Below are 15120 nucleotides of genomic sequence, written 5' to 3'. Positions count from 1 at the left end.
GAGAGCTCTACACTGACTGACAGGGTGGTCACCCTTGGGGGAGAGCATTCTTGCAGATGCTTTTCAGTGTGTGTGCGTGTGCTTGTGTGTGTGTGTGTGTGTGTGTGTGTGTGTGTGTGTGTGTGTACACGAATAGGGAAAAACCTGTGTGCATGCATTGCTTTTTGAAACAGTTTCTCTCGTTGAGCTTGGAGATCACCCACGGTATTGGCCACAGTACCTGGGTGTCAAGTTCCGGGAACTGGCCTGTGTTTACCCGTCCCAACCATGGGGATTACAAGTGCATGGCATCATGCTTGGGGTTTTTTTTTGTTTTGTTTTGTTTGTTTTTTTGTTTTTTGTTTTTTCAAGACAGGGTTTCTCTGTGTAGCCCTGGCTGTCCTGGAACTCACTCTGTAGACCAGGCTGGCCTCAAACTCAGAAATCCACCTGCCTCTGCCTCCCAAGTGCTGGGATTAAAGGCGTGCGCCACCACCTGCTGCTTGGGTTTTTTAGAGAGGAGAATTCTGAGGATCAAACACAGTTCTTCACACTGCAAGGTCAGTACATCATAGATGGGCTATCCCCTGACCCCAGGCACTTCCCTCTTCTCTGGCAAGGTCTTTTTAAAGCATTTTAAAGATAAGAAAATGCTACATAAAATTTCAGGCTGCTTGTTATGCCGGACCGGGCATACTGGGTGGTTATTCCTTGATGAGAGCCATGGTTGGAAGTCATTGAAGGGAGCCCTGCTGCGGGCGATTGGCCGGGATCTGTCCACACTGTTCTTCAGCTTCTTGTCTAACCCTGCTGCATCACATCGTTTTGCCATGCTTCTGAAGCTTTGAGTCAGTGATTGCTAGCCCCCTAGCCATCCATAGTACGACTGCTCCAGAGACCCACCGCCTGACCCTTTGTTAGGTACTGTCCTGTTGGCAGTTGCTAACTTTCATCTCTACCCTGCCTGTTGAACTCATTTGGCTTTCGTTATGTGTTCCTCAATTGTGTCGTTGGGCCAGCCTGCAATTCAGCCTCTAACATGGGCCACCCATATTTAACCTCTAGCACCCATATTTGGTGTTTTGCCTGAACCGTCATGGGACATTTCCATCCATTTCAGAGCTTTCTCTTCTTTCTGTGTGGGGACTGAAAGCCAATTCTCTCATAGATCTCCTATTGTGTGAGATCCTGTCCAAGGAATTTGAATGTAACAGACTTCACTGTGTGTGTGTGTGTGTGTTCTGTGTGTGTGTTCTATATGGGTCTATGTACATGTGTGTGCAGAGATAGAGGCCAGAGGATGATGTCAGGTGCCCTTATTGCATTATTTCCTGGAGTCAGACAGGGTCTCTCTCTCTCACCATACCTGACTAAACTCAGAGCTTTCTATTTTGGGCCTAGGCTGGGTGGTCTGCACACCTAAGTTGTTCTTGTGACCTGGACCACTTGGGGCTGGGATGACAGGTGCATGTGGCCATGGCCTGACTTAATATGAGTGCCAGAGTTCCAAACGTCGATGACATTCCTTGGTAGCGAGTGCTTTCCTGCGTTGACTGAGCTTGGTCTCATGCTTTTTGTGAGTCAATGTGACCTTTCCAAGTTGGCTTAAACAGAGGCTTTATAATATCTTCCTATGGTCCCAATTCCTCAGTCACTTATGATTGCCTTCAAACTATCCTCAAACAAAGCAGGGAACATGCCTGGGCTTGCCTGTGAAAGACATGCAAATGTAAGAGACACAGGGGGGAAGGACTTAATTGTCCCAGCTGAGCCTGTCTTAGAGCAGCATACAGCCAACCAATGCCATATTAAAGCATCCAGTTCAGGTTGTCAGGCCCCTATCCAACATGCTTGAACAAGTCCTGGTGATACTGCATTTGTCATGCTGACCCACAGAATAATGAACAACAAGAAATGCCCTGCTCCTGCAACTCAAGCAAAATGAAGGAAGAGGGGACAGAAAGGCGGTCAGAGACAAAAGATCACGATGCCTGCGGCCGTATTGTGTTGTTTCGACCTGACGGCACCCACAGCCATGACGCCTCAACAGTTATGGTTACCTAAACAGGACTTACATAGTGACCACACGGTTGGCATGACAGTGTGGATGGGTACAATTTCTCAGGGCCCATGCCTAGGGGAAGAGCTACGATCAGTGGTTGCCAGAGATGGGGAAGAATTTGCTAAGGACAAACTGCATAGATCAGTCAATCGCAAGTGGTCAGCCCTAAGCACATGTGTGTATGAGCAACATTAAATGGACTCAGTGAGGTGTGTGTGTGTGTGTGTGTATAAAGCGGTAACCAGGAGAGATTATGAACATGAGAGGGAGGTAGGGCAGAATGACATGACAGGAGGAGTTAGAAGGGGAGGAAAGAAGTTGAAATGGTGTCGATGCAGCATCCACAAAATTCTCAAAAGCTTTTAATAAAAATATTGTTGGTGGAAAAATGCCAGTTCTTTAGGCCACGGAAGTGGGAAGCAGACGCAGCCCCCGCAGTCTTCGTTAACAGATTCAGTGGCCCCGGTCATGGAGCTGTACCTGTTTTTAAGGTATACTTTCAGAGATGTGGCTCAGCAGTTAAGAGCATGTCCTACTCTTGCAGAGGACCAATATGGTGGCTCACAGCCACCTCTAATTTCAGGGGGTTTCACATGGTGCAAGTACAGGCAAAACACTCATACACAGAAGTGCAATTTTAAGAAAATATGTATGTTTTTCTTGTGAAGAATAGGCAACTAGAAGGAGCTACAAATGACTATACCTCAGGATGTATGTGTGTGTGTGTGTGCTCCATTTGTGTATATGGGTGGTATGTGCATTGGCTGTGCACACTTGTTTGTGCATGTGCTTGCCCATGCCTGTGAGGTCAGAGGGGGATGTTTTGCTGCGTCATACTGTCACTCTCTGCCTTACTCCCTTGAGACACGGCCTGTCACTGAACCCCAAGCCTTCCAATTTTAGGCTAGATTAGCTGACTGGTGGGTCCGAGCACCCCTCCTTTCCTCTGCTCCCCACCCCTGTCCTCCCAACCAGCACTGGGCTTTCAGAGACCTGGGGCTATGTCTGGCTTTTTCACATGGGTGCTGGGGAGCTGAACTCAGGTCCTCTTGCTTACGCTAACCCACCGAGCCATCTCCTCAGGTTCCTCCCCAAATAGATTTTTAAAAATATATTTTGAAGTTGCCAAGGAGAAAAAGAGAAAAGGAAGAAAGCAAAAACCAAGAAAATAATTGAAGGGCTGTTCTAGGATAGGTTGATTTGCTTTCTAGAAAAAAAAAGTCTCCTCTAAAAATTGAGTGTGGGTATTCAAACCCAATGTTTGTGTTACAAATGACATTCTAAGGCCATTTACACAAAGGCCAGCGGATCTGCGACTGGCGTGCAGCAAATATTTCCAACAACCCTCGCATTTACTGCCACTTTGAGGTCTCGGCACTGAGCTGAAAGTGGAAAGAGAGCGCATCCGTGGACCTCAGAGAGTTGGCAATTCCTGACAGATACTTAACTGCACCCGTGTGCATCAGGAATCCGGGGATGGAAACCTAAGAATAGCCAGTCTCACGAAATTTCCAATCCCTCTTGTGTTTGGCAGAAGTTAAAATTCCGTGGAGATGGCTCATGTCGCAAGACTCCTGTGTGGTGCTGGCTAGCACCAGTGAGGAGAACGTCCCTAGGAAAGGACGCCAAACCGACGTGGCTGCGTGTTTTCACGCCTCTGAGAAGGTCTGGGTTTGGCTCCAACTAGCAAAGAGCACTTGAGGTTTGTATTCCAGTGCCAGGATTTTCAAATGCCATTCACCTGACTCAGGAGATGCTGAACATCAGCAGAAGCAGAAGCGGAGGGAGGGAGTACACTTGGAATATTCTTGACGTTCAGACTTACTTTGAACAAGACTCCTTGCTGGGAGAGAGAACAGGATATGCTGGAGCAGTCTGTTGTTCCCACACACCCCTTGCTGAGGATCACAGGGTCAGTGTTGTTTGATGAATCCGTTAGGTAGAGATTTGCTAGTGATGCTTGAGATGCTGATGTGGGTAGGACTCATTCTGTCTCTCTAGAGGGTTAAAGAAAGGAAACGAATGGGGATCAAATTACCTACTGCAATCAACGTACTATTTTCTTTGGAATAACCTACCCTTTGACCCTTCTCCACTGCCCTGGAAGTACTTCCATCTCTTGTATGGCAGACTCTACCTTTTCATGCAAACTGGACTCCGACATCAGCCTGTTTCAGTTGGCCAACCATCGAAAACTGCTCTCTCAGCCCCTGTGCATACCTGCAATTTTATCTTAAATACAAAATTGTGTTCTTCTCATGTTGCCTTGGGCACTGCAGGAGCTTGGCAAGTGGAAATGGCCCCATATTACCCAACTATAAATACAATTCCCTTTCTATACTGCAGGAACCTTCCACCAATTCTAGATTCATCTTTATGAGTCTACTCTTGGTCGTCTACTTGACCACATCTGGAATTAACTAAAACCCAAGCAGCTGGGCGCACCTGTGAGGGAATTTTCTTAATTTAAAAATTTAGGAAGATCCCCCTTTAATCCAGATCTTTTTGAGCTGAGAAGATCCACCTTAAATCTGGGCAGCACCTTCCGGTGGCTACCTATACAAAGGACCAGAAAGAGGAAAGCACTTGTTCATTGATTCACCCCTGCTGGCAAGTCCATTCCTTCACTGGCAGTAGAGTCTAGTTCTGTGGACTTCCAGTATACGCCAAAGACCAGCCTCGTGGACTGAACAACTATTACTGGATTCTTGAACTTTCCATTGGTGGACAGCTATTGTTGGACTAGCTGGATCAAGTCTGTAAGCCACTCTAGCAATCTGTCTGTCTACCTGCCTGCCTGCCTATGTATCCAGGTACCTATGTTATCTATGTATCTATAGATCCATCAATCCATCCATCCATCCATCCATCCATCCATCCATCCATCCATCCATCCATCATCCATCCATCCATCCATCCATCCATCCATCCATCCATCCATCCATCCATCTTCATTCTGTCAGTTCTGTTCCTCTAGAGAACCCTGGCTAATACAAGCCTTATCCCTTAGTTTACAAACCATTTGTTATTCCTAGAGTGACTTGTGTTCTAGGAGCTTTCGCCCGTCCTCACCAACATCCTTATCCCTCTGCTAGCCGTTTCACGTGTGAATATAAAACACGAACACACCGCCATGGGGTGCTGCTTTCCCACCGACTGGCCCATGCGTAGGTGCTCATTTAAAGCAACGCTACCTCTGCATGTCAGCACCAAACTGTCTGATGCTTCTCTGACGTGTTCCTCGACACAGGCGTGCAGGAAGCCTTTTCCAAGAAGCTCATGTGACATTTCCTTTCCCGTCCCCTCTGCACAGGCAACTCTACCATGAGTCAGTGTCATCTAGCAAATAGTGTCCAGGGAGCAGAGTTCAGGCGACGCTTGCTGAAAATCCAGCCGAGGTAGCATGTTATGCATGGTGTGCACACAGAGTGGGTACACAGGAGGGACTTTGTTCACAGGGGAGCAAAAAACGTGTCTCTTGCACAATTTTTTTTGTTTGTTCGTTTGCTTAGTTTGTTTGTTTTTTAATTTTTTTTCTTCCACAATTTTGATGGCATGAATCGTCTCTCCCTATTGGAAGGTTGAGGTTAGTTCTCACCAACATTTAAGGCATAGGATCACACAGTGCCGTTGTGAGCCCAGATACTTAAGATCTGGGCTGGAAACTCCACAACACAGCTTGGGCTACCTCAGGGTCACCCCACCACCTTGTACTCCCTGCTCAGCTGTGTTTTCTTACGGCTTTAGCCGAAGAGCCATGTGTTTCCACAGTCTGGGTCTGGTATGGATGACATGCAGGCTGATTTGGGTGGTTTGAGCAGACTGGTAGGGGGTTATGCAAACCAGAGTGGTTTTCCTTCCCAACAGGAAGAAAACATGTTAAGAGTTACTGCTGATAGTCGGGGGGCCTCTCTCTCCCCTCTCCCGCACCCTCTTCCAACTGTCCCCTTTGCTCCGCACTCTCCACACTCTCGGATACTTCTTGAAGTTTGCTGTCCCTTTTCTGAATGTCTCTCTACCCTGATTTAATCGCTTTCTTATCTCAGCAAACAGCCCTTGAAACTTTGCTCCAATTTCCCCCTCTCCCCTTTTCTCTCTATCCCAACCCACTGAAAACAAACCAGGTCATAAAACTGATAGCATCCTTAATGTAATAAAGAGAGAGAAGGACAAAGAAAGAAAGAAAGAAAGAAAGAAAGAAAGAAAGAAAGAAAAGACAATCAATGCAATTTAGATAAGGTGAAAAAAAAAATCAAGTAAAAGCCCGTATGGACTGAGGCCAGCGGTTCATCTGTTTGTGTTAATAGGTTCCAGCCATAGTACGCCAGGCACAGAACGGCTGCTTGCTTGCTTGCCACTGCGCTTAGCAAGCACATGAGCTTAAAAACAAACTTTGACCATGGAGAGATCTCTTTGTCCTTTCAGGAACGGAAAGCATTATGAACTTCAAAGCCCACGAAGCCTGATTTGAAAATATAGCTTGTGCTCGTGCTGCTGGGCTATCGAGTGGGTCTTTAAGTTGCACAAGGCACACGGATGATTTGTGTGTAAACAGTGCGGCCGCCGCAAGCTAGTAAGAACAAACAGAGCTAGCAACTTTGATAAGCCCATTCATGAAGAAGGCGCGTCTGTCTTTTAAGTTCCTTGGAACAACTGGGATATGATTCCTCATTTTAATCAGGGTTTTCTTCCTGGACTAAACTGCAAAACCAGAGTACTTGAGTAGCACATTCCGCTTGCACAGAGCAGCATTTGTTCATTTTGAGTGTTTTTGGACAGGAAATTGATCTACAGGGTAACATTCACACACGAGTAAGAAACAGTATGGGACGGTGGCTTGTTAGGACAAGTGACTCTGTTTTGGACATTACGGACAAGAAACCTTGGAGGAAGAACAGTGTTAAAGATCAAAAGCATGACAAGTCCTGATGAAAACACCCCCAGATGATGAACCCACGGGCGAAAAGGAGCGTCTACTGTGAGTATCTTTGTTAGATTCAAGTATCTTGTTTGTTTTTTTAAAAACATTTGGGGCATGCTGAATAGATCTCTGAGTGAGTGTTCGATGCAGGTTCTTTGTTTACAGGCTAGTATATAATTAAACTCCTTTGGTGGTTCCAGCAGAGCATTCGATGCTGGAACACCTTTCACTGGAAGAAACTGCAGGTTGGTTTAGGAGAGCCCTGTATAGCAGGCATGTCATAGGAGCTTTACTGTGCAGTGTGTTACTCTGGCAATGCGTAATCCATCAACGTATGTCTATAAATCACACGGAATCTTCATGCTGATAGTTTATTACTTTGATTTCATGTGGGCTAATCCTGTAATCAAAACATGAACGTGTAGAGAGATTCGAGCAATGCTATCAAGATTTAGAGAGAACCTGAACTATTTTCTGAGTAACTGTTAAGTTTGCTTATCCTGTCTTCCTATGGGGAAAGAGACATTTAGAATCTGGGGCTGGGCAAGGAGAGAGTGTCCCTGGGTAAAGTAGACTTCTTTAGAACTGATACCTGGATTTCTTTTATGATTCCCAAGTTTATGTCCACAGTGTTCAACAAGCCATCCTGAGATTAAGACTTCTTGTGTCTCAGTGGATTGATGTGCCCTTAGAAATGTGAGCCAAGCCTATCAACATGAGCTCTGCACAGATATTACATCAAGTCCTACTCTTAGAGTCTATAACAGAGTAGATAGGTATAGATACGGTAGAACGCTTCAAATGCTGAGTGAACAGGAAGAGCTATCTCGATCCACTCCGTAAATTCATTCATGAGTGTGATTGCATTGTATGTTCCAAAGGATTATATAATCATGGAATCACATTGTATTGCCTTTTTTTTTTTCAGTAAGGGGTTCCTTTAAAAGTCAAATTTTGAGTTCATTGCCACTTCGGCTCTCTCTTGATTTATTATCTCTTTGGAAGGGCGTCTCCTGGGAGCAACCTAGTATGATCGCGTAGCATAGATTCCAGTTCAGTATGTAAGGTCCCGACGCCTGCCTGTGTGCTGGACCACGGGTTAGGTCTGTGTGTTGGAACCTCCCTTTGCTGACATTGAGATGCTGGCCATGGTCTCCACTAGACTGATCATCTTTCGGGTGTAAGGTGCATGAAAAGAAATGGAGAGATGAATGGATTAAAGGACCATGGAGTGACGAGAGAACGTAGAGGAGAGCTGTGACCTCAGCTCTGCACTTACCACCTTCACAATGTCTTCTAGCACTCTGGTTTTCTCTCTAGCATACTTGGCCTTCCCTACCACAAATAGGCAAGAAAAGTGTTGTGTCTGTGTTAGAAGTGGTGGTGGGGTCCTTGGGGTAGGATCTGACAACAGCCATAACACACTGACGACTTAGCCACAGTCATCAGTAAGATAAAATGCTTTGGGAGAATTACATGTAGCTTTGTGGTAAGCTTAAATTATAACATGGGTAAATAACATCATATATAAAAAATGGCTAGGCTTAAGTTATCCCTTCAACAGTTCAGTCAACTTAGGTGTGGATTTCACAGGTCCTGTTACCAGGTAGACATGCTAACAAGAGTAAGATGGTCCATAGCAATAATCTGGCAGTTCTTTTAGGAATTAGTACTTTTTCAGGCTGCAGTCATCTGGAATTGTTATACAGACTTCTGGGACCTCAATCAAGAAATGATGCAACGTTCAACAGGTTCTAACACTGCTTCCCCTCTGTGAGGAAAAGGGGAGAGAGCACTAGGGCTGTCACAGGAGAGAAGAGCAAGGGAGGGGGCGGCACAGTGACCATGGCTCTGAAGATTCTACCTGGGAGACAGGAACAGGAGTTCAAAGCCAGTCTTGGCTCTCTAGTGAAAGCTAATCTCATTCACACTAAACAAAATGACAGTAGAACTGGGGGTTGTCTTTCACTGGAGAAAGTGGACGTAATGCAGCACTCTAGCATCAGGAGATGCCTCTGGAAGCACTCTAGCATCACAGTATGCCAATGGGAGCAGTCCAGCATCTAGGGATGCTTGTGGGAACAGCATACCATCAAGAGATGTCTGTGGGAGCAATCTAGTATCAAGGGATGCTTTTAGTAGTCTAACGTCGAGGGATGCTTATGTGCAGCAGGTGACAACTTGATGTTTTCTGCAGCTCGTTTTGATTTTTCCAGGCAGCGATATGGTGTCAGAAGACGATACATAGGCAGAACCACACAATGTCTATAGTACTAGGAGGGGTGAGTGTCTACCCCTGGGGGTTGTGGGTGTAAAAGAAGGAGAGTCAGATATTTTGAGTCAAGGCAACTAACCAGGAGTTAGAATTCCAGACCCACCACTTGTAAATGCTAAGGTTTTGGAAAATTTTCCTAAATGCTATTTCTAGCATCTTATATATAAAATGAGTTAATAAATCTGACTTCTTATACCTGTCATGGTTAAACTTAGATCACTGCGTTGGTTGTCTGACATATAGCAAGTGTGTGATAGGATGTTTAAGTTACACGGATTTCAGGAAACTTTAACATTTGAGGTCTGATCATCCAAGCTATTAGCTCCGATGCTTTGATGGTACTGAACATTAGCTTATGATGCAAGCTGATAGAAATCTCTGTTTTCTGAGTACTGGTCAGCCGACATGCACATCATATCGAATGGAAGCTTAAAGTACAATAAGTACAGTCAGGTGTGGTGGTTCAAGCCCCTCCTTTTAACTCTTGAGGGGCAGAGGTAACCATCTCTGGCTCTAAAACAGCTCAGACCACAAGGCAGGACCTTTCTTCAAAAACCTAGTGAACCCAATAAAGTGAGTAAGGAGGTGAATTATAAGCAATGAGGGCTTTTTCCTGCCATTTTCAAGGTGAGGGTCCAAATCCGTTTGTTTATGGCCCTTGATGCTGGTAAGACCTTGCAAATCGTTTCTCCTTTCGATGTGTGCACGTAGCCTGCCTACTCCTCTTAGGAAAGCCAGTGTAGCAGATATTCTCAGCAGAAGTGACCTTCTGCAAACCCAAGGGCTAAAAGTGTCTTCTATTTCATCTTTCCACAGTGCCTGCAAAAACCAAAGATTTCTGTGGGTAACGTATTTTGATGATTTGATTTATTGTGTCTACTTGTTTCAAGCACACGTGCAAAGCATTTGGGCAGGACCAGAATTCTTGTGTTGCCGCCTAAGATTCCACATCCCAGATAGGAAATAACCCAGCAGTTAGAATGTTCAATGAGGAACATCCCTGGCATTTGGGCACGGCCCTTAAAATGTGGCCTCGAATCCGTGTAGTATCATTTTATTTCCCACAAACCTCAGCATTTCTGAGCTCGTTTTTTTTTTTTCTTTCTCATCCCTATTGTGGGAATGGGGACTATACCTCCTCTCCTGCACGGGGTATATAAATGCAGACATGAAGCAGAAGTCTGGGTAGGAAGCAGTGAAACTCGGCACGCTGTGGGATTTATTTAATGGATTCGTGATCATCTCTGGCTTGTACTCAGGAGTACCTCCTTCATCTCCTGCTCTCACACATTACTAGGAATCTTGAACTTGAATACTAATGAACTAACTTTGTGGTATGGTACACCATTCACCGGCCCACCCCATCAGGCAAGAAAGCCGATGGAGTGTAACCGGGTTCAGCCATGGCTGAGTGTCTCCTTTACACAAGGGCGTTGCAAAGTTTCTGTGTCTATTCATTTGTTTCTTGTTTTACAATTCCTCTGGTCCATAGCCTCCAAGCAAAGCAGCTGCCATCTTTATCACTATGGCCTGCTCGTGTGCAAGCTTGTGTGCAAGCGTACATAGCCATCAGACTCGTTGACTGACTACGGAGGAAGTAGAAAGACTCCCGTGCTCCTCCCAGCCGTTTGTGTGCAAGGCTGCCAATTGCCTGTGAAATCTCAGGAAATTCTGGAGGATGTCGGCTGGGGAGGTTGAGCCTCTGCCTGTGCAGTGTGGAGATGCTACCATGCATTTGAGCTGAAGTCTCGCCTTGGGACCATCTGTGCTTCTCTAGGCAACCCCTCTTCTGTGCTCTAGAAGTAAGCCCAATGAGCTTGGTCCCTGAGGTCTGACTTGGGTAGCATTGTATTTTGATTTGTGATTGGTACCTCATGAGGAGAGAGGAGACATTCTGTGGTACTCACTAAGGACGGGATCCTTGCAATGGAGCCTTGGCTGTCTTTCCTCAAGGGTGTCATGGCATGGATTTGGACATATAGTAAGCACGTTTCTGTGATCGTGTCTTAAGTGAGCAGTGACAGCCGCAGCTAGCTCCCTGCCCCACAGCTCCTCAGACGCTGATCAACTGCCTCTCACAGGGTTAGATTCTGAGGCTCATGTCATAGACTTCCTGATAACTTTAAGCACCTAACTCACTCTGTCTCTCTCAGTATCTCTCTGTCTATCTCTCTCTGTCTCTTTCTGTGTCTCTCTCTCACTCCGTGTGTGTGTGTGTGTGTGTGAGAGAGGGAGAGAGACAGAGACAGACACAGACACAGAGACAGAGACAGAGACAGAGAGAGGTGCTTAAAAGGCCACTCACATCAGATGTCTCTCTCTGTCTATCTCTCTCTGTCTCTCTCTGTGTCTCTCTCTCACTCCGTGTGTGTGTGTGTGTGTGTGTGTATGTGTGTGTGTGTGTGTGTGTGTGTGTGTGTGTGTGAGAGAGAGAGAGAGAGAGAGAGAGAGAGAGAGAGACAGACACAGACACAGAGAGAGGTGCTTAAAAGGCCACTCACATCAGAAGAGCTAAAAGACAAAGTAGCTACACTTCTAAGAACACTTTACAAGGTTGTGACACTGTGTTATCATCTTGTAAGCTCACATGAAGCCCGAATATCTTTTATTATCCTGGAAATTCCAATTCAAATCTTTGCCTATTAAAAAATAGCCTGCATTTCTGTGGGGTTTTTATTGGAGAGTTCTCACAAAGTTGAAAATACAAGTAAGCCGCCAGATGCACAGGTTGTTTTCTTGGCTGCCTTATGCTTTAACTGACTATCCTTGAGAAAAAATGTGTAGTTTCGGTGAAGTACAGTTGATATGCGTTTTCTCATTGCGGGGCATGTCTTTAGTGCATTATGCAAATTATTTTCCTGGTCCAAAGTTAGGAAATTTTTATTTGGTGCTCTTAGAATATCTGTAATTATAATTTTATATTTACACTTAGTTTATACACCTACACATAGGTCCATGAACTACTTTGAGTTAGTTTTTTGTGGTAGAAGTGAAGTATGGATAAAAGTTTTACACACACACACACACACACACACACACACACACACAAACACACATGTAAGCACACACACACATTCACACATCTGCATATACCCACACTCACACAAACATACATACACCCTCATATACATGCATACACCCACAATACACCCCCATATACATGCACATGCGTGCGCGCGCGCGCACCCCCCCCCCCCCCCCCCCCCCCCCCACACACAGAATTTCCTCTGTGCTACCAATCAAGTTGCCATTCTTCTGAGAGCTTTTCCAGGCCATGTCCTGCTGTGTATGATTTCTATAATACTGTATTTTCTTGCTTAATGCAGCTTTAGAATTAGTTCTGAAATCATGCAATGTGAGTCATCTTATTCTTTTTCTCAAAATTAGTTTTCAAATTATTTGCCATTCTATGTCTTTCCTCTTTGTGTATATATGAGTAGGAGTGTATGCATGTTTGTATTTGTGTGTATGTGTGTGTGTGTATGTGTGTGTGTGTATGTGTGTGTATGTGTGTGTGTATGTGTGTGTGTGTATGTGTGTGTATGTGTGTGTGTATGTGTGTGTGTGTGTGTGTGTATGTGTGTGTGTATGTGTGTGTGTGTATGTGTATGTGTGTGTGTGTGTGTGTGTGTGTGTGTGTGTGTGTGTGTGTAGCATTGTAGCATGTGTATACATGAATGGGAATCATTCTCTATCACCCTTATACCTTGTGCACCGAGGCAGGGTCTCTCAGTCAAACCCAGAGTGTGCTCGTATGGCTAGCCTTGCTAAGACAGCTTTCCGTGAGGATACCAACTCCACCATAGGAGGCTGGGATGGCAGACAGGCTGCTAGACCCACATGGCACTGAGTGGCATCTGGGGTCCTCCCTCTACCCTCCCTCGTGTGTCTGCTGTAAATGCTTTCATCACTGAGCCATCCCCACAGCCAATTTCCATGAAGTTTTTGAATTGACTTATCTTATTTACACACACCCTGTGGGGCTATTGGCTGGCGTAAATGTTAGGGTCACATCAGTTTTGGGAGAAGTGGCATCCCAGAAATGTTAAGCTTCCTCTTACACACGGTTAGCTCTTCCATCATCGGTGTTTTATGGCTTCCTCCTTCTGCATACTGAATTTGTTAGATTTGCACCTGAACATGCAACTTTTTAGGACTGTTGTAAATGGCTCTTGTGGTGGCTATTCCTGGTTGTCAGCTTGACTACATCGGGGAACGAACTAAACCCAGAAATGGGGGCACATCTGTGATTCAGATCTTGAGGCTGAAAGACACAGGCTTCTTACCCAGATCTTGACATGGAGATCTTGAGGCTTAGTAGCCATGAAAAACTGAAGCCCATGCCTTTAATCTCAGGAGACTGGGGCAAGCAGATCTCTGAGTTCAAGACCAGCCTGGGACAAAGTAAGTTCCAAATCCTGGTGTGGTGGTACACACCTTTAATCTGGGCCACACATATCTGCTGGAGGCCTCCATGGGGACATTGGAAGAAGAAAGATTCATTCTTCTTTGCCTACTTGCACTCACTTGCCAGTCTGTTGGAACCTACTTCTTCAGGATTCCAGTTTATACAGAAGGCCAGATGAAACAACTGGACTCGTGGGACTGGGCGACTACTAGATTCCTGGACTCTCCATTCACAGCTGCCCATTGTTGGGTTAGTTGGACTACAGGCTGTAAGTCATTACAATAAATTCCCTTAGTATAGAGACATTCTATAAGTCCTGGGACTCTAGAGAACTCTGCCTAATTCAGTTCTCTAAAGCTTCCATCTCCAGTACTCATCGACAACACATAACTATGTTGGGTTGATTTTGATACACCGGCTGACATGCTCCCGATGGGTGGCTCTATTTCTTAACTCCTAGTGGCTTCTTTTAAGGTGTGACTTAGGTTATTTTTAATATAGAACTTCACTGTGTCTTTTCTGTCTTCCTTCCCAGAGTCCGGCTGCCATGTCTTTACTTACCTTAGTGCACCTGCGAGGGGCTTCACTACCCTGTGAACAGGAGCATGGGGAATCAACGTTTCTCATTTTAGTAGTATAGATCAATAACTTTTATCCTTAGACATGGAGTTAGTTAGAGGTTTATGTAGACATGTTTTATTGGACTGGAAAAAATCCTGGTCTACCCCGAATTTGCTAAGAGATTTATTATGATTGATCTTATTTTTTCACAATATCACTCTTATGATTATATGATTTATTTTGTTTCCTATGGTTTATTAGTATAGTCAGGTATATTAACTGAATTTTGAATCTTTAACAAGTCCTGTGTGTTCACATGGCTTCAGATGTCTTTGAAGCATGTTTATGTTTTGTACGTTGATGGGTTAAAGTTAGCTGGGGTTTTTTTTGTTTGTTTTGTTTTGTTTTCATATGTGGGCACGAGAGAGATTGGTGTGACATTTCCTTTGCTTCCACTGCCTTTTTGTTGAATGGAGTCAGGCAATTAATGACTTCTAAAAATATCTCACAAATCTTCTTACAGGAGTCTCAGACCACACTAATGGCAACTGCAGGGTCAGTTTAAATTAATAGAGAGAAGCCAATCATTAGCAAGGGGAAATGCTGTTCCATCAAAAGGGTAGTAATCTTGAAAATGTATAATTAATACAAATGGAACATGTGACTGATAAAATTCACTTGCCTCAAATAAGCAGATTGGCTAGTATACCTGTTCAAACATGAGGGGACTTGAGAAAATGCATCTGTTCAGCAACATTGCCCACTCTTACCTCCTTGTTTATAGAAAAAGAAACCTACCTATAAATATTTCTATACATTGATAAGGCCATGTCCATTTGGCATATCCCTCTCCACCCTATACAGGGCCATATGGAATTGAGAGAGAGAGAGAGGGAGAGAGAGAGAGAGAGAGA

At 44.8% G+C, this 15120-nt stretch overlaps 1 protein-coding gene and 1 long non-coding RNA gene across 4 annotated transcripts in view; one reads left to right on the top strand and one right to left on the bottom strand.

Moving 5' to 3' along the window:
* The window catches only part of LOC116068627, a 52092-nt gene that overhangs the window by 21171 nt on the left and 15801 nt on the right, over positions 1-15120 (bottom strand). For all 3 annotated transcript variants that reach the window (XR_004109641.1, XR_004109640.1, XR_004109642.1), the window contains exon 2: positions 3867-4038. This is a non-coding gene — a long non-coding RNA (uncharacterized LOC116068627). The remainder of the gene's footprint in view (positions 1-3866; positions 4039-15120) is intronic.
* Kcnk2 (potassium two pore domain channel subfamily K member 2) overlaps positions 6309-15120 on the top strand; it is a 200359-nt gene continuing 191547 nt past the window's right edge. The window contains exon 1 of the mRNA XM_031338419.1: positions 6309-7019. Within this exon, the coding sequence (XP_031194279.1) occupies positions 6986-7019 (34 nt within the window). The 5' untranslated portion in view covers positions 6309-6985. The remainder of the gene's footprint in view (positions 7020-15120) is intronic.

This window comes from Mastomys coucha, unplaced genomic scaffold (assembly GCF_008632895.1).
Source record: "Mastomys coucha isolate ucsf_1 unplaced genomic scaffold, UCSF_Mcou_1 pScaffold1, whole genome shotgun sequence".
Taxonomy (NCBI): Eukaryota; Metazoa; Chordata; class Mammalia; order Rodentia; family Muridae; genus Mastomys; species Mastomys coucha.
The sequence above is the reverse complement of the archived record's forward strand: the minus strand, read 5'-3'. Positions and strand labels throughout refer to the sequence as shown.